At 36.3% G+C, this 24819-nt stretch overlaps 1 protein-coding gene across 2 annotated transcripts in view; it reads left to right on the forward strand.

Annotated features, from left to right (window-relative positions):
• Positions 1–24819, forward strand: part of PIK3C3 (phosphatidylinositol 3-kinase catalytic subunit type 3) — a 72946-nt gene that overhangs the window by 17603 nt on the left and 30524 nt on the right. For both annotated transcript variants that reach the window (XM_065860406.2, XM_071801717.1), the window contains exons 9-21: positions 404–496; positions 1142–1327; positions 2577–2731; positions 3909–3996; positions 5165–5232; positions 7945–8050; positions 8882–8998; positions 10535–10666; positions 12779–12907; positions 13206–13275; positions 13937–14001; positions 16439–16523; positions 17580–17654. In XM_065860406.2, the coding sequence (XP_065716478.1) occupies positions 404–496; positions 1142–1327; positions 2577–2731; positions 3909–3996; positions 5165–5232; positions 7945–8050; positions 8882–8998; positions 10535–10666; positions 12779–12907; positions 13206–13275; positions 13937–14001; positions 16439–16523; positions 17580–17654 (1369 nt within the window). The remainder of the gene's footprint in view (positions 1–403; positions 497–1141; positions 1328–2576; positions 2732–3908; positions 3997–5164; positions 5233–7944; positions 8051–8881; positions 8999–10534; positions 10667–12778; positions 12908–13205; positions 13276–13936; positions 14002–16438; positions 16524–17579; positions 17655–24819) is intronic.

Consider the following 24819-nt stretch of genomic DNA (forward strand, 5'->3'; position numbering starts at 1 on the left):
CTCAGTTTAAAGAAAGTTATCAATGGAGAAACATCATTAAATGTTTCTTACAGGTGCTTAGTTAGCTGGGTCGAACTCAGAAAGGAGCAGAGGGTACTAGCTTATTTTTGTATAAAACAGTTCTTGGGAGATAAAAGAAAGCATATTGTGCACATATCATGTAGGTGCTAATGGTAGTCTTAATGTAACTGTGTATGTTGGCCAGCCCTGCCAGTTCTATCAACTAGATAACTGAGGAGCATCATCACAATAGCGTGAGAACTTGGTGATGTTGGGAAATTTTTTCTGTCCTGGCTATTTTTGTGTGTTGTCAGTGCTGTGCTTTGTCACAGTGTAGTCTGTTAACTTGTTGATTATGCCCGTTCATGTTTTTAACCTCACTTCCTGACTATGTGTCTACTAGATCATAGTGAGTTATCCACCGACAAAACAGCTAACGTATGAGGAACAGGATCTAGTTTGGAAATTCAGATATTACCTTACTAATCAGGAGAAGGTAAGTTGAATGATTTGAGAGGACTTATTAATGTAAAAGATGCTTCATCTGGCACTCATTCTGCAGTGTTCTGTCCTTGCGGAGGTACAGTGCTTCAGTGTCTTAGAAGCCAGTGAAGAATATTTTAACATTTTCTTTAATGTTACTGATTTCAAGATTGGTGACTGTAATTTTCCCTCTTAAATCATATGAACTGGCTATTACTACAGCAGTCTTCCTGCAAGCACTGACTATCAGCTTAAAATACCAATTTTGACGATTTTGTCTTCAGCAGAGAAAAATTATTAAAGATGAGCTTCATCATTTTCTACAAGGGTTGACATTACCAGAATAAGTAATAGCACATCACAAGCCTGAAGTGAATTAAATAATCCCCCAGCAGTGGGCATTTTTTATGTGGTGGTAATTGTTGTAGAGCAGTAACCATTGGCTTCACATTTTATTAAAAGTAACCCAGCTGCAGTATTTTGGGATGTGTTGAAACAATCCAATATCATATTGTCGTCTACATCAATACGGTTCCCCAAGTCTGTGCTTGTGTAAATACAGCCTAAATCTAGTTCTGCCTTAAGGTGAAACATTGATTTCTTGAATTGTTTGTTTAGCCTGGCTTTTCACTTATGAGCTGTCCTATTTCCTATCTAGGCCTTGACAAAATTCTTAAAATGTGTCAACTGGGACCTGCCGCAAGAGGCAAAGCAAGCACTGGAGCTACTGGGCAAGTGGAAGCCCATGGATGTGGAAGACTCTCTAGAACTTCTGTCATCTCACTTCACCAACCCAACGGTTCGGCGTTATGCTGTCGCCAGGCTTCAGCAGGCTGACGATGAGGTATTCATTGGTCTGTGGGTACCTGTGAAAGGAAGCTGGTCTCATTTTTAGTGTCATTGAGTACTTTAAATGTTTGTTACCTTTAAAGGCATTTAAATTTAAATTTACTATGATGTTATTTACTACAAGCTCTTTATGGAGCAAAGTCTTCGTATTAGATGGCACTCACTGATAATTTTCTTGGTGTGAGCAGCCAGTGGTAGCTGGCTTTGTCAAATGAGGTGGAACAACCATATGTTCTTCCCAGAAAACAGTGATAAATTTTGAATGTTAACGTACGTGGCAGCACTCTGAACTTAAATAGTCTACTAAAGGATTTCCAACAAATCCACCTAGTAAATTGAAGCAGTCAGTACTCTTGCTGAAGAAAATGAGTAGAAAGACATCTGTGGCAATAAGGTGTTTTTAATTGTATACTCATTAGAAGATGAGCTGTGATTTGTGAGTAGAAACATCTTAGTACATGCTAATGTTAAATTTTGATTATATATTTTATTTTATTTTGACAGTAAAAAAAAAAATACGCAGAATGTATTACTGTATCTTGAATCCTTGGATTTAACAAGAGTTTAAAATAGGGAGCATAAATACACCAGTTTTTTGCAATCTCACTTCAGTAGCCAAGGTCATACTGCTTTGACTTTAAAAAATGCATCCTTTAAAAAAAATTTGAAATAACTGAACAAAGCACGTTGAATAGTAGAGGGGACAAATTCATTATAAAACAGCAAGTAATTAAAATTCTGTTCTTCGTTCTAAAATAGATCAGTTATGTGGGCTTTCCTTGGATCCCCAGCTACACAAGTAATCAGGAAAAAAAAAATAAATAGTGCATAAGGGAGGAGAGAATATGAATTTCTGGAAACACAGTCCACATTTTATGCTTGAATTTTCTTCTTGGGAACAACAAACTAAAGGGTTTATTTTGTGGATGCTGGAAGTGAGTAGGGTAGCTTAACTAAATAGAACTTTAAAGTGGTAATTTCACTTAAATATTTACTTAATTAGCAATTACTACCTCTGAGTAACAAAAAGTAAGTACTGCAATAGCTGAGTATCTTTTGGAGTCAAACTCTATTCTACACCACTTTTTCTATTGCATATTGCTTGCTAGGGAGATCTCAATTTCAATTTCTTTATAGGTCACTAAATCCTAAAGTTTTTCTATAGGTAAGAATTTTGGAAACATATGGAGCCCTGTTCAGCTTTGACTGACTCCCTCAGTTTTCATTTTTTTTTCCTCCGTTAGGATTTGCTGATGTACCTGCTACAGTTAGTCCAGGCATTGAAGTACGAAAACTTTGATGATATAAAGAATGGACTGGAACCTAGCAAGAGAGACAGTCAAGGTTCAATGTCAGAAAGCATGACAACATCTGGAACTAATGGTGCAGAAATAGACAGGTAAGAAGCTTAGATTTCCAGTAGAAAAGCAGAAACATGTAGCATTTTAAACTCTCAAATTCTTTCTTCTCTTTAAGGACCATTGTGTATTCAACATCGTATTTTATAACTTGAAGTGGTGACGTAAAAAATTAATCCCCATGATGCCACAGAATATGTTTCCAGACTACAGGTAGTTTACAGCGCAAATGTTCTTAATCTTGAAGTTATGGTCTTTGACCTTACTGCATGAAACGAAGCCACCTTCTGAAGAGCAGGAAAAACACTGGCATTGCTTTCTTCTGAATTTGCATAAGTTAGGATATCTTCAATTACGTTGTTGTATGAGGCTTTGCTTCAATTAGTCTGAAATGGAAAGAAATTTCTTCCTGCTGCTGCAAAGAAGGTGTAGGGAGAGTCCTGTGGATGTAAAGGAGCTGGGGGAGCTCACTTTTTGTTCTTGCAGGAATTCAAAAGAAAGGCTGAAATATCTAATTAATGTGGTATTAAGCATGGTGCAAACTAACTTGATTAAACAAAGTCTGCTGTGAATATTTAATAAAAATTTCCAGGATTTTTAGTCTTAAGCCTCAGTGTCCAATCACTTGCATCACTAGGCTGTATTACAAATATTCTGCTTTTCATTGATCTTGCTGCTAAGCCGTAGAGTGGGTGTCCTGGGATGTGTGGTGTGGTTTGCAATGACACTTAGATATTAGAAGAGCTGTTTGATTACTTCTTTTCAGGTAAATTTACTGTCTAATAGTTTTTCTTGCAAGCATTGGATTTACCTGCTCTGTTATGTGTAATTGCATTCCAGAAATGAGTGTTTACAGGTGTTGTGTGTTAGCAATTTCATCTTCAGAACATCTGAAAAAAGCTTATCCTGAAAATGCAGATTTGCTTAATTCACATCTATGCTTATTTTTATGGAAGATAAAATGCAAAGTTTGATATAAGTGAATATCCTTTGCAGCCATAATCTGTGTAGCTATCCGGGCACAGGCTTTTTCCATTTCCAGGAACTGCAGCTGTCAAAGGTGCAGTTCATGCAGTTTGTTCTGAAACAGGAATGAGGTGCTATCTTCAAACATACTTTTCCAGTTTTCTGAATTTATTATGCTGTGAAAGTGAAATGCATTGCTATTACCATGCAAGAACTTTGACTTATGCCAGTTACATGTTTTCCTTTATGTAGTTCCCAGATAATGAGTCCTATTCCACCTGTTTCCTCACCGCCTCTTACTTCAAAGACAAAGGAGCTTGCAGACAATGAAAACCTTGATGTAAGTCAATTGCTTTACCTTACATTTTTTATACTTGAGACTTGAGGTTTTAGTTTATGTTTGTGAATATTTGAATCTTTCTACTAGGTCTTGCTGAATAAAGTACTCAAAGAATATAAATGCAAACTAAATGCAAAGAAAATAGCAATAGACCATCTATCTATGTACTTGGTCCCACTATCCAAAATTGGGGGACTGGGCCTTGGATTCTTCATAGAACTACTCTACTATAAGAGACAATTACTGCAAAGGCTATTGCATGCTGATTAGATACTGACAGTTGCATGTTTTTGAGGTGTTTTACAGCAGATTTGTAAATGGAAACCAGTTATCCAAATGTTTTGACCTCTGAAGTCTCTTACTGCTGTAACCATATTCATTGGCAGGGCTGTCATCCTTTTGTACCTAAGTTAGACTGTTTGTTGATTTACGTCTGCCAAAGTTTATACTCAATTTATACCACAAGTAGAAGAGTAATGAAAATGGGACTGAAGGAAGGGAAATATAAAAATAAAAGACAGTTTGAAGGAATCTGATTTTAATCGGGTTTGCAGTTAATTAATCTTTGAACTAAAGATCCATTCCCTATTGCAAATCTTCCTTTTTCGGTCTTAGTACTGCATAGAAAATAAGCCTCAAATCGAGCATATCAGTAAAGATGCACAGATTTCTAATGTTAGTTGGAATATTAAACCTTGAAAAAGCAACTAAATACTGTGTCTCCTCTACAGATTTGTTCTTTATGTCAAAATGTAGAACATCTTAATGAGCTTTAGATTTGGATGCAAAACAGGGTAGCAAATCCCTTTCAAGGCTGAATCTTACAGCATGGGATAATTGCATAGGAGGAAAGAGTAATATATTATAAATAGTAACTTTACATTAAATATTTATTGTTGGAGAACATCATGTACTTCTGACATGTTTGTAAATATATTACTGTAGTACCAGACCTATTTTCACTTGTGTTGTTTTTGTTTAATTTGTTTGGACTAATGTTAAAACTTAAATGATTTAAATATTACACTATATTGGATTCAGCTTTTAGAAGGGAATGTGTCTTTTGAAACTCCCTGCAATTATTTGGGAATTTTATTTAACTTTGTCTCTCTCTAAAGGGCTCAGATTTCTTTTTAACTTAATTTTACTTTTCTTAAATCCCTTCCAGCAAGACCTTTGCACTTTCTTGATATCACGAGCATGCAAAAATTCCACATTGGCAAACTACTTATACTGGTATGTTAGAAACTCTTTATTCATACTGTATCAATGTCTAATTGAAATCAAAGCTATAATGCCCAGAAGGATGCACAGCAGAACATGGGCTGTCTTGAGAACTTAAGAATCTCAGTTTTTGTCAGGAAGAAGTAGTAAATTTAAAAGAACATGCATTTGAACAGAACAATTAGTAAAAGGAGGGTGCTGATTTTTAAAATGCACAAATGTGCTTTACTGTTAGACAGAGGAAGGTGATTAGTAGAGCATCAAGTACTCAGGGTTAAAAAGAAAAAAATAAAAGCCTAACTATAGTTAATAAGTTGTCATTCAATTTGTTTATAGTGGTGGGAAGGAGATGGAGTTAATCTTCTCATCTGCTTTTCTGTTTGCTTTGTGTTTATTCTTTTTGATAGTGTTGGCTAGAATATTAAGGTTATGCACTTTAGTATTAATCAGGTGTGTACTTTATGATGGCTTGTAAAGCACCAGTTTTTTGTGCTAACCAAATAGATTTTTAGATTCCGTTTGTGGTTGTATTATAAGCAGAAACAAAATATCATTGCAGATGTGTGTTTTCTTAAGGGGGGAACTTCAGTTGTGGGTAATTCATCTAGATAGTGGAGAGGTAAGATTTCTCTGCTTATCTTATCTCAGTGGTTTAGAAATTAAATTAGGGACTTAAACCTGTCTTCTGTGTGCCTTCTGAGTGAGCATTTGCAGTTAGAATTATTTAATTTGGAGAAAGCTGAGATTAATAGAGGTGTACCCTTGTGAAAGTGTATGTGCATATGTATGTTCATATACACAACACATACAGCTATTTTCTTGTATATACACATGTATTTTAAAATAGAGAGCTTAGATGCCTTTTACATGGCCAAACTTAGGTCAAATAATTCTCATTTGTATCCTTTGTAGATGTATCTAATAATTAAAAATACTAATGCACATTATCATATGTTAATGTGCTATTAATATTAACCACAAACTGTGAATTAGGAACACTGAGGTATGTGATGTAAACCTACCAATCTGTCAAGATAAAATTCTTCTAAGAATTCTAACCTATCCTAAGAGTGATTCCTTTTGTAAATGTCTTTTTAAGTTGTATTATTTTGTTGCTTTTTCAGTAGCTTGACTTTAAAATACATAAATGCATGCCTTAACTACAGTTCCTTAGTGTGCATACTTTTATTTCTGTGACCAAAGATATTTAGCTTCAGAAAAAAGTGCTATTGAATTTAAATGATTAAAATAATTACAAACCTAAGTGGTGTGGGTAGAAGTCGAATGCCTGACCTAATCAAATATTCTTAATTTAAGGTAAGTGTTTAGTAGGTTAGCTCATTTCTATCACATTGATAGAAACTGTGCACATTTTGGCGACATATCAGACATTCAGTCCACAGGAAGTTCAAACATCCAGAGCTGTGAAGTTTTTGTCTTAGAACTAAGAAAATAAAACACACCCAAACAAACAAACCAACAGCAACCAAAAAAAAAAAAACACCAAACCACAACCAAAACAAAACAACAAACAAACAAACAAACAAAAAACGCAAAAACAAACCGGTCACTTTATTCTTTGTTTTCTTTCAAGACATCTCAGTTTCTCAGTGACAAAATACAAATGTTGCAGCCACTATTTTAGCTGAAATAGCCATAAATCCTCTTGGCTGCTGATCAGTTACTTATTTCAAGTATCTGGACACAGCATGCACCTAAAATAATCAATGGAAAAAGTACAATAACCCTTGAAAATCAAGGACAAGAGAAAATGGCCTCAATTTGTGCCAGGGGAGGTTCAGATTGGATATTAGGAAACATTTCTTCATGGAAGGGGTTGTGAAGCACCGGAACAGGCTGTCCAAGGAAGTGTTGGAGTCACCATCCCTGGAGGTTCACAGGGACATGGGTTAGTGACAGAGTTAGGTTATGGTTGAATGTGATGATTTTGAGGATCTATTCCAACCAAACTTACTCTATGATTCTGTAATATATGGAGTCATTTTTTAATTCAAATGCACTGGTTGAAAATCAACTTACGTGCTAATTTCTTCCTTTTTTTAATAGGGGGACTATATTTTTTACTGGGTAATACTAGGAGATATATTTGTCAACAGAAAGAAGACCTGTGTAAAGATTTTTACTTGTCAGTGCTCTGAACAGAAATAAGCACAAAAGCTTTCCAAACGACTGCTTAAATTAAATGTGCAGTTTAACTGTTCCAAATTTTACTGTTTCAGTCTTTAAGAAATAAAAACTTATTTTGAAATATAGGCTTTGCAGAGCTGCTTCAGGACGAATACTGTCTCTTCCACTATTGCCAATGGTAAAATAGGGAACAGGTAGGTCAGGATTCTTCTTGTTTTTGCAGATACACTTGAATAGCAAGTTTGCAGCCACTACGTTATGTAGAGGGTAATAGCACAGTGGAATGCTCACTTCTCCCATGTGTACTCTGTGGCTGGAGTGTTCATACGATTTGGACTTCTGAGTTGTCCTGTTAGAGTGATGCTACTTCTCTCTACGTGAGAAATCTCAAAAGCTTTCCTAGACTCTCCTGGTCCAAGTAGGAATTTGACTATGCAGGGTTTGCCTGTTGGTTGATATCTCATTTAAAGATCAACTTTATTTTTAGTTCCAGGCCTATAATACAGGGCTACTGTATTTCACTCAAATTGTATAGCACCAGAGAACAGCATAACTTGGTTTGTTTTTATGTTGCAGGTATGTAATAGTGGAGTGTGAAGACCAAGACACTCAGCAGAGGGACCCAAAGACACACGAAATGTATTTAAATGTGATGAGACGATTTAGTCAAGCTTTGCTTAAGGTAATGCCTTTGTGTAAGAAAATGCTTAGTGGTTTGGGATAGTCATCTTTTAAATAGGCACAAGTGTCTAGAAGGAGGACAATTTTTCATGTCGTCTGTATTAAAATTTAAAAAAAATCTTCTGCTTTCTCTTGAATTTTGAGTTTATGGCGAACAAAAGAAACTACTGAAAAAGAAAAAAATATAAATCCTTTTCCTCTGTTTTATTGCTTATTCCTATTACTAAAATGCTGGTTCTAAAATGTTTGTTCAATCAATCTATTTTATTTACTATTTCTTTTTTGGAAGCATTTGTCCAAATTGAAACAAGAGACCTATCTTTTGAATCACAGACAGTGTTGTTCTGTGTGTCAGCAGCAGAGGGTGATGGAGTAGTGAGGAAAAAAAGTAGAAACAACTGAAAAAACATTTGTGAATCGCCATCTATAATTTATAGCAGATACACAGTCTTTCCTGATTTAGTGTATATCATACTTCTTATTGATTCCCATTTTAGGGATGTTACTCAAATCTGCTCTTAGCACTTTGTAAGAATATGCCATGTGCTTGTCATTACTAACTTATTTTGGCTGCATGTATAGATTTGTCACACATGACTGTTCACCACTGAAATTGTTGATGCAAATTGAAGTGCACTGGTAGTTCAGATAATTGATGGCCAGCTACAGTGATTCTGATTCTCTTTTATGGAAAATACCTTTTGAGTCGACAGGAAATTAATTGTTATTTGCTTAGCTCTTATAAGCCCAAGGGTCTAAGAATAAAATAATAATTTCTAGATAAAATAATTACAGAACAAAGAACTAATTTTGTTTCTTCTAATTCACTTAGGGTGATAAGTCTGTCAGAGTTATGCGCTCATTGTTGGCAGCCCAGCAGACGTTTGTAGATCGGCTGGTTCATGTAATGAAAGCAGTGCAGCGTGAAAGTGGTAATCGTAAGAAAAAGGTAACTAAGGGATTGGAAAATTTATCTCTGGCTAGAATTTGACAATAGGAATGTTAGCTTTTCACTAAAAATTCTTAGCACTGAGATTTAGAACAGATGTCCATCTGTCCTGTAATAGTTTTAGCTAACTTTAAACAAGCTTTGGAGAAGTTTAAATGGGTCAAAGTTCCAAAGTGTTCTGAAAGCTTGTAGATGAAAAACAGAAGAGGCCCTTGAGAAAATCTTGAGATGTTTTGGCAGAAGGAAGATACGGGAGTAGTTGATGATCTAACACTGAATTTAGTTGCTGGGGATATAGGAAGGAGGCAGATGTGGTATGAGAATTATGTCAGGATAGACAGTGAAATTTGACCAGCAGCAAGGTTTCATTTGTTCAAGAGCAACAAAACTATTATTTTATAAGGTGTGTGTTTAGCAGAACTTTGCCTTCTGTTGCATCTTGACAAAAAAGATTTCTGTCATATGTGCATTTTAAGAACCTTTGCCCTTCTTAGTTAGATACTATAAGAGAAAGTATTGGGAGGAAGCAGGAATGCCAAAGGGATTTCTATTATGCAGTTCTTTTTCCTTTGACACACACCAGTATTTTTAAACATGGATTTTTCAGTCTAAGAATTTTTGTCACCTATTTGTGCAGGTAAATGAAACACTTAGGCATAGCATCATTTTTATTAATTATTATGAATGTTCTGTATATTGATAATAACAATGTAATCACTGGAAGAGGAGGAGAATTTTTCAGTTGATAAAAATGTATTTCCTGCTTGTGCAATACATTGATAGCATTCTGTCAAATGTTCTTTTATAATTACCAGGATATTTCTGTAAAGCGAAGAAAAACATGGCTTTGATTTTTGCATTAAAATCTAACTAGTGAGATTTGACCACTGGAAGGATTCCTAGCAGTAGCAATTTGCCTTGTTTTGTCTCTGTTTATACCTGTTATATTCAGTAGAGGGAAAGACTACAGACTTTTATGTGTTTGACCTTTATTATGCAGGACACCAAGTGTAAGTAGTGGAAAATCAACCAGTATTGTATTTCTAGTAACTGCAGATGTAGGAATGTAGAGCAAGCCCTGAAAAGAGATTTGTGCGACCTGTTGGCAGTTTAGGTCATTGGTGGTAGGCGATCTCCTTGAGTTCAGGGGTTCAAAGAGTCAGACCTAAGGATTTGAATCACGTTTCTGAAACAGAACTATCATTCAATACTGGTATGGAAAACATCATCCTGCTACTTGCATAGGCAATTTAGAAATAAATTTTTGTAAGACTGTTATATCTGGAACTTATAAAATCACTTGACTAGTTGGAATATCTGCTTCCTTATTGAGATTACTGCAAATAGAGACTTTTTATTTCACTGGATTTCAAGAGTGAAACCTTGATTTTTTGGAAGAGTAAATAATTTAATAAATTGGATATTTATTAATCTATCCTTTGTTAAAAGACTCTTTAGCTGTTCATATATACCTACTATGTACTTTATGGTTTGTTTGGGTCTTTTCAACACTATTTGATTCTTTTATTCTTTTAGAATGAGAGGCTTCAGGCTTTGTTAGCAGATAATGAAAAGATGAATTTAGCAGATATGGAACTTATTCCACTTCCTCTGGAACCTCAGGTGAAAATTAAAGGGATAATTCCTGAAAAAGCCACACTCTTCAAGGTAAACAAGGTGTTCTGAATAGCTGAAATACAATTAACTCTAAAGAGGACTAGGCTCTTAATGTGCAAACTTCAAAGCAGCTTTTATAACGCTGGTATAGTTTATAAAGTTTCTGAAGTCTTTAGGCTGAAGTCATGCTTCCCCATTCAGAATTTCTCTGAACCTTAGGTAGACTGTGTTCAACAGGAATGCCACTTATGATCAAAATCATACAAATCAAGTCTGCTATGTTACGTATCATCTAGATGTATGCTAGATGTATTCCGTTGCAAAATAAAACTGTTAAGAGACTGGAAAGAAGTAAGGCGGTCCATTTCATTCTTTTGCAGTGGGTTGACAGGAAGATTCTGTATCCTTTAGGTTAGTTACTCCTTAAACAAATCTGTAGCAGTTGCTTGTGATCATACGCCCATTCCTTAATCTAGTTACTAAAGAGTCAGTATGCTGTTGAAGGGGCTGGGGCTATTGTAAATTATTGCCTGTGTCCAGTGATGTAGGACCTCTTTATAAATTAACTTTCAACTTGTATAGATGACTGTGATCTAATTTTAAGATTACCAAAATGTGCTCTGCCAGTCAGGCCTGTGCCCAGGAAGTATTCTCTGTCAGTTAAAAAATGTTCAACTTGCTATGGCAACCAGTGTTAATCTGTAATCTCTACTCTATCATAAACTTCTTATGCTCATAGTTCCTTAAAATAAGAGATAAACATTTTTCCGTAGTTTCCTTGGTTCCCTGTCTTTGCCTTGCTTCATTATATACCAGTGAGTACTTTTGAAAAGTACATTCCATTCCATGCTCTTGCACCTCAGATTGGAGCCAACATTGGAAAGATCTTGTCATGAAAACAAGGTTTTGCAAACCTGAGCCAGCTTGTAGCATGCGTATGATTTAAGGGTCAGAGGAAGTATGTTGACAAAAAGACTGCTGGTACAGCAACTGAGTATTTCCTATCAAGATTAATAGCTTAACTTGACCAGGACAGACTCCAATGACTCTTCTCCATGTTGGTCATCTGTGGCAATGTAGAAAATTTAGGACCAAAATATGAGATGTAACTTGTTTCAAAGTCATAGATGATTTTGATTCTCCTGATTCTGAAAGGGTGCAGATTTCCGTTTAATATCTCATTCTGTACTCTGGGATGAATAACAAACAAACATAAAGAAGGAAGAATGACTAATTTTTGATGCTCTTGGACATTATACGCCAGCTTTTGTAGAACTATTTAAATAATTGTTTTTCCTTTATTTAATTAATAATAATTCATTGCATATGAGAATCTAATGTAGCTACTCAAATATTAAAGTCTGTATTCCTTTTTGTGTTGTTTGGTTTTGAGGCAAGTGACTAGGTCAGTTGAAATAAATGAAATCATTCATGTTGGTAATTGATCCCCTTTAACCCTCTTTATGCAGAGAAATTGCAAACAATTAAATTGACTTTCTCAAACAACAATGTAAAAAAGCATTTTTGCTTTTACTAAATAGATTAAAGAAACAATTAATTGTTTAAGATGTCTTGCCCCTAGCATTTCTTTGATGTTTATCCTATAATTGTGTCTCTTTTTGATCTGGTCAGCTTAAATTTGTTTTATTGTGACCTTTTACATAGTGCTTCTATGTTGATTGAAATTACAAGCATACAAACAAAATTTGAATCCTTCTGTGCTTTCCTCTGCAGCTGCTGGGGGAGGGGAGATGGGGAGGAAAGTGTATCCTTCACACTCCTTGCTAAAAAAGGAAAGCCTTAAGGTGTTTCTTTTAAAAAAACATGCACTTCTGGTAGAAGAAATTGTGTGTTCTAATTGTTGAGTCCTAGACAGTGAGTAACTGCTTTTAGAGTCTTTAGAATGTCTTCTATTCCACCAAACTTCAGGAACGTGAGAAGAGTTCTGGTGCTTGCTGCCATACTGTTGGTATTCAAATGGGACTATTCTAAACCTTTTTGCAACTGAATTTGACACTCGAATGCTGTGAACTGTTACTTGCTTAATTCACACAGATTTCCAATGCAGTAAGCAAGGATTTATATTTTAGAACTCCCCTGTAGCAACAAGTTAATATGGAGTTTGCTGTCAACAAGTTTAGTGTAAGAAGTTTCCTTTTCCAGAGTGCCTTAATGCCTGCCCAGCTATTTTTCAAGACAGAAGATGGAGGCAAATACCCTGTAATTTTTAAGCATGGTGATGATTTACGTCAAGATCAACTTATTCTTCAGATTATTTCACTGATGGATAAGGTGAGAGTTATTCTTTCACACCCTTGTCCTTCTGTGTTTTGATTTTCCTTTTTGAGAGTAAGACTACTGAAAACTGTTAGTGCAGCTTACGTTGGTAATACACTCCAGGGTTCTCAAATCTTGGTTACCTTTTTTCTTTTCTTTGTACACAAGCAATGACCTTGTGTACACTTAAATAAATAAATAAACTGTCAAACAAGTTTCACTCATTACTGATTTCAATGAAGAACCGTGAAGATCACCCTCGAACACACATTCCCTTTAGAAATGAAACCTCCCTTTTTTTTTTTATTTCCAGCTGTTAAGAAAAGAGAATTTGGATTTGAAGCTGACACCCTATAAAGTGCTGGCAACTAGTACAAAACATGGTATGAATACTTTTATTTCAGAAAAATATAGTGTTAGGAGGAATCTTCTTCTGTTCATAGACAGTTGCAACATACTATTTTCCTGAGAGATTTTTTGCTAGTACAGCATTCTAAAAGGAGCTCAAATGTTTATGAAAATCTTGTTGCAATATAAGTCATGGAAGTGAACAACCTAAGTGCCCACAGTATTCTCTAGGTGACGCAAATATCTTCATAAAAGAAGGCCGACCTGAATTTAGGAGTATGTGACAATATTTCTATTTTTCCTGCTAACTTGTGCAATCTCAGAACAAGAACTTGTAATACTCTTATTTATAGATCTTTGTGTGAAATGAAGGAAGGAAAAAAACGGCAAAGAAAAATCCAACTTGGCTATGCTTTTAGATACATTCTGGATAAATATTTAGAAAGCTATTGTTATATATTTCTCTTCTCATGAAAACTTGGGACTGTAGACCTTTAAGCTAATTTGGTGTTAATGGCCAGTTATTTTGAAAGTGCTGAAGGCAGAAAATGGGGACAAAACATGTCCCAAAGCATGTCATAATGAGAAGCAGTTGGAATGAAGTATGTATTAGTGTTGTACTTTAATAAACATGCATCATAGAGTATCTTCAAAGTTCTGTGTGTTAGAGACTCTTTTGATTGTTTTCTGTCACAGGCTTCATGCAGTTTATTCAGTCAGTACCAGTTGCAGAAGTTCTTGCTACTGAGGAAAGTATACAGGTATGTGATGGGGATATTTTTAAGTCATCTTCTGACTGGACAGTATAAATTGCAAGCTTAGATCTCACACAAAAGTCTTTAGTCTCTCAACTGATTTTTTGTGTCTGTTGTTAGAAGACAACTTACAGCTTGAAACATGAGAGTGTTTACAGCGGAAGTTTTGCTTTAAAACAGTATACTTAGATTACTATATTAGTATCTCATGTCCTAAAAGAAGTACTATTTAAATAGTTAAAGTGTGCTTTAGTTGTGAAACTGAAGTGGTCTGGATTTGCTGTAATGCTGGGTGGTAGGTGCATGACACTCTTCTGTGGTTTTAAGTGTTTCTGTTATTCACCCAGTACTTTTGGATTAATACCTCAAAGTATGTTTAAATGATATTTGGAGGGAACAACTAAATAGCTCACTCATATAATTTCTGAAGTCTTGTTTCCCTGCCACAGTGGATGTATTGATACTGTGTGATTTCATTTCTTTTTTTTTTTCTTTTTTTTTTTTTTTCTCACCAAACCTTCTGTAACTATTGAGTAATTGAGTAGGGATACATAACTGAACAATGGCACACAAAATTCGTGCTAATTTCAAGCACTGCACAGAGGCGAGGTAGCAGAACTCAGCTGGTTGAGATAAGTATAGTTACATAAAACATAGCAAATTGCTATGCAAGAGATGTAGCTAATACATTTTTTAATGAATGCACAGCATGTTCATGGTGGATTCAAATTGTCACAGTACCTTTTTTCCCTTTTTTGTAGTTGATATTGAAGTTTGCATTTATTCATAGCTCAGTAACTGAGAGCCAAAGCAAATGGCTGACAGATACTATAAACTACATTTATTAAAAATATGGAGATTAAAAAATACCTATCATTTGCCATTATAATTTACTTAACAAATAGGTATGTGAACTGCTTATAATTTCTAAAACAATTGTTTATCATTAATCAGACAATGAGCAGCATAGAGTTGCCTATGTTTTTTTTAACTTTCCATTTCATAAAGATTGTGATAAGCTACATCTACACATTCAGTAATTGTACAGTTTATGAAGTGTTTTATTGGCAATGGTTTGTAGTCTTGGAAATGTACTTCATATTCTAGTCATTTTGCAATTACTTATAACATCATATTGCAATCTAAAATACGTAGCCCACCGTTTTAGTTGCTGTGCAGATGTAAGGAGCAATTCCTTCTGTGAATAATTGCTAATCTAAATAGACAAGATGCCAAAAGAATATGATTTACGATTGCTTCACAGATCAATGGGAAAATACATTATAGAGCCCAAATTTAATGTCCCAAGGCATGAAAAAATAGCTGGGCATTGTAGGCTAAGGAAGTAAAACCTAAACGAACAGTTGTAGGTGTTGTGAAAGTTTCATTTATTCTTCATGTTGCTTTTGGGTGTCACAGCTCTTAAGTTGGGGACTGTATATAAAAAAAATTAAATGTTGCACTTCTGAATAGATTTAAGGCATCTAACCTAACACTGACTGATAATGCAGATCTGCAGGACAGGAAAGATGTTTTGGTGTTTGATGTTACTTACCTTCTACCAACAATCTTGAAAATACAGTTCATGGTTTGGGTTTTTTTTTTTTGCATACTTCATGTAAGATTTTGGAGGACTGAAGGTAGCTTTCTAGTACCCTGTTAACCTCTTAAAAATGTCCTTCCACAATTCACTTACAGATTTCATTTACCATAATCTTTCTACTCTGTCAGCTTTTTAAACGTATCTCAGAAGGGCTTGTTCCTCTGTGAGTATGGATAATTAAAGCTGTCTCCAAGCCTTAAAATTCTGATACATGTTAAAACAGGATGGCTTTCTAAGCAAAACTTTCTTAAAGAAATAGCCTTCAGGTACCTTCATCCAGTACCTTCTTCTCTTTTTAAGATTCCTTTCACTTTTTAATTATGATTTTAGTCACTTAAATGTCATCCAGATCTCTGCAAAGCTCCTCTTAACAATGTTTGCTAAGTGACAGAAACTTGTGCTTAGGCCTGGAAAACCTTGGAAGAGCATGTGTCCCAAACATAGTTGTCGATCTGGACTGTTAGTCCTATTTATTATTTGTTGACCTGGCCTAAAGAGTTCCCTGTGGAAGTATTTTGCACTCATAGTTATTAGGTAGTAATTTCTCAATGCGTTGTTGATTTTTCTGAAGTTGTTAATAAAGAAAACTGCATTTCAGTTTCAACTTGGAATCTGTTTCTCTTGAGTGTGAGAATATGATCAGGACAGAAAATAAATAACGCAATATAAGAGTGGATTAGATCTTACTGGGGTTTTTGGGAGTGGTTGTTAGTGTAACAGATTGTAATAACAGCCATTTGTGGTCTTGATTTAAGTCTTTTTTTTTTTTTTATACCAGTTCTAAAGATCCTAGTTCAGATTATGTAGAATAAATAAATATGTTGTTGACTTGCCCTGCAGAACTTCTTCAGAAAACATGCACCTAGTGAGACAGGTCCTCATGGAATAAGTGCAGAGGTAATGGACACGTACGTTAAGAGCTGTGGTAAGTTACAGTCCTGCAGCTGATTACTTAATATCTCAAGTATAAAGCACAGGGTAGATGAGGTATTAAGGTGTATCTGTTCATATGACTGGGGATGGAGAACTATGTGTGTACTTGCTGTCAGCATCCCTGTGAAAATAGTAGTTTTGAGTCTACCATGTGATACACAATTCCTCTGCACAGCCCTCCTTCTCTCTCCTTGAATATTCTTTGCTTTCTAGCAATAACCTTACCTCTGCCTCTCCACATCGTGAGTTGGGGTCTATAATTCAGGGAGATATAAAGCATTTATACAGCAGTAAATCATCTGGATTTGAGGTAGACGATTTTAATTTGCTTTTAAAACATTTAACTTCCTACTCCATTTGGATGACAAGAAAAAGTGGTATTTCTTGTTCAGTAAACAGATGGCAATCTTAAAATGTCACATTTGCTGTCTATTAAATTAAAAGCAACTTTATTCTATTAAAAAAAAAGAGTAATTCAGTTGTTCCTCCACAGTGTCTTCTGTTTTCCCCTTCTCTTTTTGATCGACAGTCTTTAGAACAGCTTCAAACTGTTCTGGTTAGTGGGTGATAGTAAGAACTAAAACAGTTTGCATTAGTTCTAATTTATTTACCACTGCCTGGCTTATTGCTGACATACATGTTCAGATTAATATCAATGTCTAATGCCTGTTTACAGTTGTCTTAAAATGTCAGGTTTAAAATGCATCCATTCATTTTACTCAAAATACTTCATCTTCCTTTGAAGTATCTTAATCCCAATATTGCGTGAGTTCAGGCTTTTAGTGTTAGGCGTGTGATTGTGTAGAAATAAATGATGATTTAGGCAGTCCTGAATAAACTTCAGAGATTTAATTTATTGCTCCAAATGTTCTTTGTAGTGCTGACAATCATGGTTATTTTTCACCAGCACTACCCCTGCCCCAGTCTCTATGGTATATTTATTATTTGTGAACAAGAACTAAGTTAATGTCTTTTGTTGTTGTTAATAGAGTGGAACTTGCTATTCTCCAATGTGCTTAAACTGATGTTTATAATTTACTTGTTACAGCTGGTTATTGTGTAATTACGTATATCCTTGGAGTGGGAGATAGACACCTGGATAACCTTCTGCTAACAAAAACAGGTGATTCTGTTTAGCACTAAAGTTTTATAATAGTCGTTTAATTTCTATTCTGTTGGTACTGTTTTGCTTTGTTTTTCTTTTGAATATAACACACTGGGTATTGTACAGGGCGTTTCAAAAAGATGGACCCAGTTTGAAATCACTATATCGCTGCAGCCACGAGCCACCCATGAATGAAACTCACACCACTCGAAAGGGGTGGGACATAGATTTTCAAATAATTCCTGCTGGATCCCTCTCCCAGCACACAAACAAGCCCTGGCCTAAGTCATTCCCAAGATACTGTGAAATATACTGCTTTGAAATCGGGTCCTTCTATTTGAAACACTCGGTGGATTAGAATATATGTTTAAATGTAAAGTTCTGTTGTCTTGTCTAAGGTAATATTTGATCCAGTGAATCAAAGTTTACTTAGTAGTGTGAAGTGGCAGTTGAAGAATAAGAAAGCAAGTGGAGTAATTGCTCTCTAAACACATCAGTAGGCAAGAAGTGATATAATGTGTATCTGATACATGGTATTGATGTCAATTTAGGAATCATTTATGCATCTGTAGGTAATGGAAGTCTAACTTCAGCTAAACAAATATGTTTATAAACACTGGGATTTTTGTATAGTTTTCAGTTGGCTTATTTTACAATCCTGTGCTCTGCCCTCACACTTCTTTTTACAATTTAAAGCTGGACCTGTATGTTATTTGTTTTTAAACACAGGAATTCTCTTGAGTGATGATACCTTTCTTTAAAGTAGGATGGGCATAGTATAACATAAAATTCGACTGTCTTTACTTAAGACCAAGGAACATTTCACTGTTATCTTAAACTTGACTAAGTCATAATTGCGTTGTTTTTCAGAACTCTTAGTCCAAAACTGAAAACAAAGATACATTGAAAAATATTTATAAAGTGCCTCCAACCACAAATATTGTAATAGTTCTTTATAAAACCATTTATTTTTGTAGCATTTATGTTTCATAGCTTTTTTTTTTTAAGATGCTACCGGAAAACGATTTTAAGATCTAATAATTGGATGCCAGTTATGTTTTAAGAGTTGTCAAATAATTCTGGGGTTTTTATGTATGCTGTTCCAAATACAGTAGATGTTTATACAAGCGTTGTCAGTAGTCACGTGGAATTAGGTATAATGGGGATGACTTCACTGAGACACTGGAAGCAGGGACTGGCCACTTGGGAGGAATATAAGGCTGCTGTTAGAGGATGCAGGAAGGCAGCTAGGGTAGCTAAGGCCTCCTTAGAATTACAGCTGGCGAGAGGGGTCAAGGACAGCAAGAAGAACTTTTTCAAATACATAGCAGATAAAACTAATACCAGAGGCAATGTAGGCCCACTGATGAATGAGGTGGGTGCCCTGGTGGCAGAAGACACAGAGGCAGAATTACTGAATGCCTTCTTTGTCTCTGTCTACTCCACTGGAGGCTGTCCTGGGGAACCCTGTACCCCTGAGACCCCGGATGAAGCCAGGTTAATGGAGGAGTTTGCTTTAGTCAATGAGGACTGGGTTAGGGAACAATTAAATAGTCTGGACGTCCGTAAATCCATGGGTCCAGATGGGATGCATCCGCGGGTGCTGAGGGAGCTGGCTGAAGTCATTGCTAGACCGCTCTCCATCATTTTTGCCAAGTCTTGGGAAACGGGAGAGGTGCCCGAGGATTGGAGGAAAGCAAATGTCACTCCAGTCTTTAAAAAGGGCAAGAAGGAGGACCCGGGTAATTATAGACCGGTCAGCCTCACCTCTGTCCCTGGGAAAGTAATGGAACAGCTTATCCTTGGTGTCATCTCAAGGCACATCAGGGATAAGAGGGTCATTAGGGGCAGTCAGCATGGCTTTACCAAGGGTAAGTCATGCTTCACCAACCTCATAGCCTTTTATGAGAATGTAACAAGACAGATGGATGATGGCAGAGCGGTGGATGTGGTCTACCTTGACTTCAGTAAAGCCTTTGACACAGTCCCTCACAGCATCCTCACAGCTAAATTGAGGAGGTGTGGTCTAGACAACAGAGTAGTGAGGTGGGTTGCAAACTGGCTTAAAGAGAGAAGCCAGAGAGTGGTGGTCAATGGTGCGGAGTCCAGTTGGAGGCCAGTATCTAGTGGAGTGCCTCAGGGGTCAGTACTGGGGCCAATATTATTCAATATATTCATTAATGATTTAGATGAGGGAATTGAGTGTACCATCAGCAGGTTTGCTGATGACACTAAGCTGGGAGGAGTGGCTGACACGCCAGAAGGCTGTGCTGCCATCCAGCGGGACCTGGACAGGCTGGAGAGTTGGGCGGGGGATAACCTGATGGAATTTAACAAGGGAAAGTGTAGAGTCCTGCATCTGGGCAGGAACAACCCCAGGTTCCAGTATAGGTTGGGGCATGACCTATTAGAGAGCAGTGTAGGGGAAAGGGACCTGGGGGTCCTGGTGGACAACAGGATGACCATGAGCCAGCACTGTGCCCTTGTGGCCAGGAAGGCTAATGGCATCCTGGGGTGTATTACAAGGGGGGTGGTCAGTAGATCGAGAGAGGTTCTCCTTCCCCTCTACTCCGCCCTGGTGAGACCCCATCTGGAATATTGTGTCCAGTTCTGGGCCCCTCAGTTCAAGAAGGACAGGGAACTGCTGGAGAGGGTCCAGCGTAGGGCAACAAAGATGATTAAGGGAGTGGAGCATCTCCCTTATGAAGAAAGGCTGAGGGAGCTGGGGCTCTTTAGTTTGGAGAAGAGGAGACTGAGGGGTGACCTTATTAATGTTTATAAATATATAAAGGGTGAGTGCCACGAGGATGGAGTCAGGCTCTTCTCAGTGGCAAACAATGATAGGACAAGTGGCAATGGGATCAAGCTGGAACACAAGAGGTTCCACTTAAATTTGAGAAAGAACTTCTTCTCAGTGAGGGTAACAGAGCACTGGACCAGGCTACCCAGGGAGGTTGTGGAGTCTCCTTCCCTGGAGACATTCAAAGCCCGCCTGGACACATTCCTGTGCGACCTCACCTAGGCGTTCCTGCTCCAGCAGGGGGATTGGACTGGATGATCTTTTGAGGTCCCTTCCAATCCCAAACATACTGTGATACTGTGAGACATCCATATGAATTCTTGTCTCTGATTTAACTTTTAAATGAAGTAATTATGTGAGCTTTCCAGGTCTACATGTTTCTAACAAATGCACATGATATGTTTCAAAAGTAGGAGTGCCACCTGAGAACTGTTAAGCAAGATTCACTTCAGCATTTCCTGTTCCCTATGAATTTGTGTTCTTGATGAAACCAAACCACTCTACAGCAAAAATCCGAGTTTTTCATCAGTAGCCTAACTGAGCTGGCTGGACCATTCAGCTCCAGTTCAGATAATATGTATATATGTATTTTTTAAAGTCTTCTCTAAAAACTAGGTCTATCCATTAGCTTGCAGCAAAACCTGTGCATCTTGAAAATGCAAAATAGTAGATAAATGGACTTCAAGTCTGTCTAACTTAACTTTTTCAGTGTTGTTTTTTGTTGCAATTTGTAAGGATTAATAATGAACCAGGTAGGCTGAATAATTGTTGAAATTCTAAATAGATAGAAGACTTCTGTGCTAGAGGAAGTTAAAGATTTGAAAATTTAACTGTTCCCACTATTGCAAACAGTGCCTTGGGATGAAGGGAAATTCAGGTATTTCAGTTGCAAAATGAGTTTGTGTGTAGCTGCGTGACTTTCACAAAGTTCTAACAAAAAAAAAAAAATCTTTTATGGAAGTTGGGTTTTGGTTTGTTTTTTTGTCTCTTTTTTTTTTTTTTTTAACTTCTTGTTTGGTTTTGGTTTTGGTTTGTTTGTTTTCTTGTTTTTGAACTGCAACTTCCCCTAGGAGTTCTGATGCTTCAAATAGCTTCCTTTACATTATGATGAAGAATTAGGAGTTGTGGTTAAGTGTTTATTATGAAGTGAAATGTTTATTGAATGAGAAGCATTTTAATTAAAAAAAAAAAGTTGTTTGGGGAAAAGAGACACATCCTCACAGAGGGTTTGTTAGTTTACAGCTAAGGCTGAAGCTTGTATTACTTCAAAACAACATTTAAAAATATGTCTCAAGAGGTCTCAGTCATTTGTCTAAAGTGATGGGTATAAATCTTGCCATAGCAGGTACTACTTGCATACTCAGACTAGTAATATTTTTGTGTTTTGGAGTAAAGTGCAGCTTACCTGTCTGGTGAAAAGTAACAGCACGGTGGCTCTTGACTCAGTGGAAGAATTTAAGCAGTACAGCAGAGGGCAGCACACATCCATGATACATTCTGAGTCTGAAATTGTTTTAATCTGCTACCTAGCTGTGCTCTGTCATATACTGAGATTTACTGAAGGTTTTTGAGCAATCAAGAGAAATTTGTGTGTTCCAAATACAACAAAGGCTTGTTTCTTGCTACTGAAAAATCCTTTAGACTAAAGTTGGAAAAAGCTAACGTCATTCTTCTCTTGAAGCTTATAAGTACTTTTCTTGAAAATTCTATGACCATATATGCATCCTTGATTATATTTATTTAATGAATTGAAGCTTTTCCAATAGGGTAAAGAATGCTGAGTACCAGCTATCGGTTCACATACTTTTATTTATATGGCAATATATATGGCTACCTTTTTCAGTTCTGCCCATGGGTTTGGTGGATGTAGCCACATCTGTGTTTGCTTCTTTCCAATAGAATTTTGCATCTTCTCCTAACATACTGTGCCTATAATTGATATAGTACAATGATATAGTACAATTTAAATATTAAACAGTAGATGCTGAAGTTCTTAGAGACAAATTGTTTCTCACTCAGTGTTAGAAAGGGGATTTTTTTGTGCTATAGAATGAAAATGTCTGTTATCTGGGTGAAATAATTTCTGCTGTCTTTCATGACTCTTTTATGCCTCTAGTTCTAGAAATAGGGAGACTGGTTTTTAAGTAGCCTTGAACAAGAAATCTAGATGTTCAACTTTTTAAATGCTTTACCATTATACTTCAATGGCAGCTGTAGAAGTTTGTTTGAAAAGACATATAGGCATCCTTCAGTCAAAACAGCCTCATCTATCAGTAATTTTTAAAATTACAAGAATACTTTCATTAGTTTCACAAATGTGCCTTAGGTCACGTTATGTAGTCAGTATTGCCTTACAGGAGTATTTATTTTTTCTGAGAATTTTGAACTTCCTAGGTCTTCTGGAGATGAAATATCAATTCTTGTGAGTTTTAATTTTTCGTTTCCAGATCTGTAACAGCAGATATTACTGTGACTTGTAAATAACAAGACTCTGTTTTGCAGCTGAATACTCCGCTTTAAGAAACAGCATTGCCTTGTTGTAGGATTATGGGCTGGTTTATATATTAATGTCAGTATCTGGCTTACCAGCTGATGTGCCCTTTGTTGCCTTGGGAGGAAGAGCTGGGTGGTTGTGAACCTGCGTTGTGATATACCAGATGTAGCTTGTTCAATTAACTTTCATGTAATATGCATTATGGTATTATAGTACATTTCAGATATGTCACGCCTTCTCTTGAAAATACTTTATTCTGCATTTATTCCTCTCTCTAGTTTTGATTGTGGATCTGTTTACTGATGTAACAACCAGATGCCGTTGCTTTATAGACAGACAAAGGTCTTGTCACATTTGCAGGCTATGTGTAGATATTTTAAGATATCCTGAGGCATTCAAATGCCATCCTTGAGTAGCACCTCATGTGTGCAACTAATTCTCACCCTAGTGACTGTACAGCTTAATCTTTCAGTAACCTTTAGGGGACCTACATGTAAATCCAAGTTCCCATTATACATTGCCTAAATACAGGTACTTTGATCTGAACTCAACACCTGAAATTGCTCTGTAGCAGAAGGACAAATTGTTATGTGGATAAGATTAGGTTATTAATATCTGTGGGCAGGTCAAAGACTGAGACCTCAGAACTTGAAAACCGTATTTACTTCTAGCATCATTTATAGATAGGTAAAAGGACTGGACTGTCTTCTCATTTAGTTCATAGAGATAGCGCTGTGGTCTCTCTTCACTCTGAAGTGCACCAGATGACACCTGATTTATTCTTCAGTCTCAGAAAGAGTTGCCAGGTAAAACAATAAAAATCAGAACAGTTCCATGTGTAAGATGACACTATGTGTTTGTACTTTCAGTGCCTTTCGGTTAAAACCACCTATGCCAAGGCAGGTTTGAAGATGATAAAAATGCAAAAGCTATGGGATTCAGACTCTCTTTCTATATCAGTGCTTAGATAAGTACATTGATAAATACATTCGTTGTTGTTTGAAATTTCTATAACACATAAAAAGCAGTGGAATTCTTAAATATGTTTTTAAATGTTACTGGTCTCAATAGAGGAACATCCTGTAAAAAAAAAAAAAAAAAGAAGCTGACACATACTGTTATTGTTTAGATTTTTCTCTGCAATTCCAATTTCCATGATGTCTACCAAAGAGAATACAAACTTGTAGCTGTTGGTCTGCTAAAATGTTTTCTCTTATAGGTATCTTAAACAGTATTTCTTATTTAACAACACATCTCACATCATTTTTTTCTTATAATATGCTTACATGGAGCGTATTTTAAGAATGGACAGCTTGAGGTGTGAGGGGAAAAAATTCCAGTGTTTATCACAAGCTGGGCTTTTATCTGTTATTGGGATGATGATAAACTTTACCTCCAGCTGTTGCTGCATACTGAGTTTAAAGTCTGTATCCTGAGTTAGTCCTTAACAATTCATACTACTTCCTTCAGCTTTTGTGAAGTCTTAGAAATGTTATGACATGTAGCTGATGAAAAACATGACAATAAACTAGGCATTCAGATTTTTTTTTTTTCACCATGGCAGTGCTCTGTTAGCAAAGTAGAAAATATGACAGTAGTATCAGAATTTGCTGGGAAAGCCAGGAAACCACCCGATCCATCATTCCATCCATCCATCCATCCATCTCCACACTTTCATCAGGGGAATTTTTATCCTATTGCTTCCAATTTCAAATAGGAATTTCAGTTAAGATAGTCACTAAATTGTACTTTGTTTATGTGAGCCACGTTAAAATAATAGCAGCAATTGCAGTTTACATAAAATACATTGGAATTCAGAGCTTCGAGATTTTTGTGTAATGATTGGGGTTTTTTTCCCCTCTTCCCAAAGGTAGGAACAGGTAAGTTCA

The sequence above is a fragment of the Patagioenas fasciata genome, chromosome Z, assembly GCF_037038585.1.
Source record: "Patagioenas fasciata isolate bPatFas1 chromosome Z, bPatFas1.hap1, whole genome shotgun sequence".
Lineage (NCBI taxonomy): Eukaryota > Metazoa > Chordata > Aves > Columbiformes > Columbidae > Patagioenas > Patagioenas fasciata.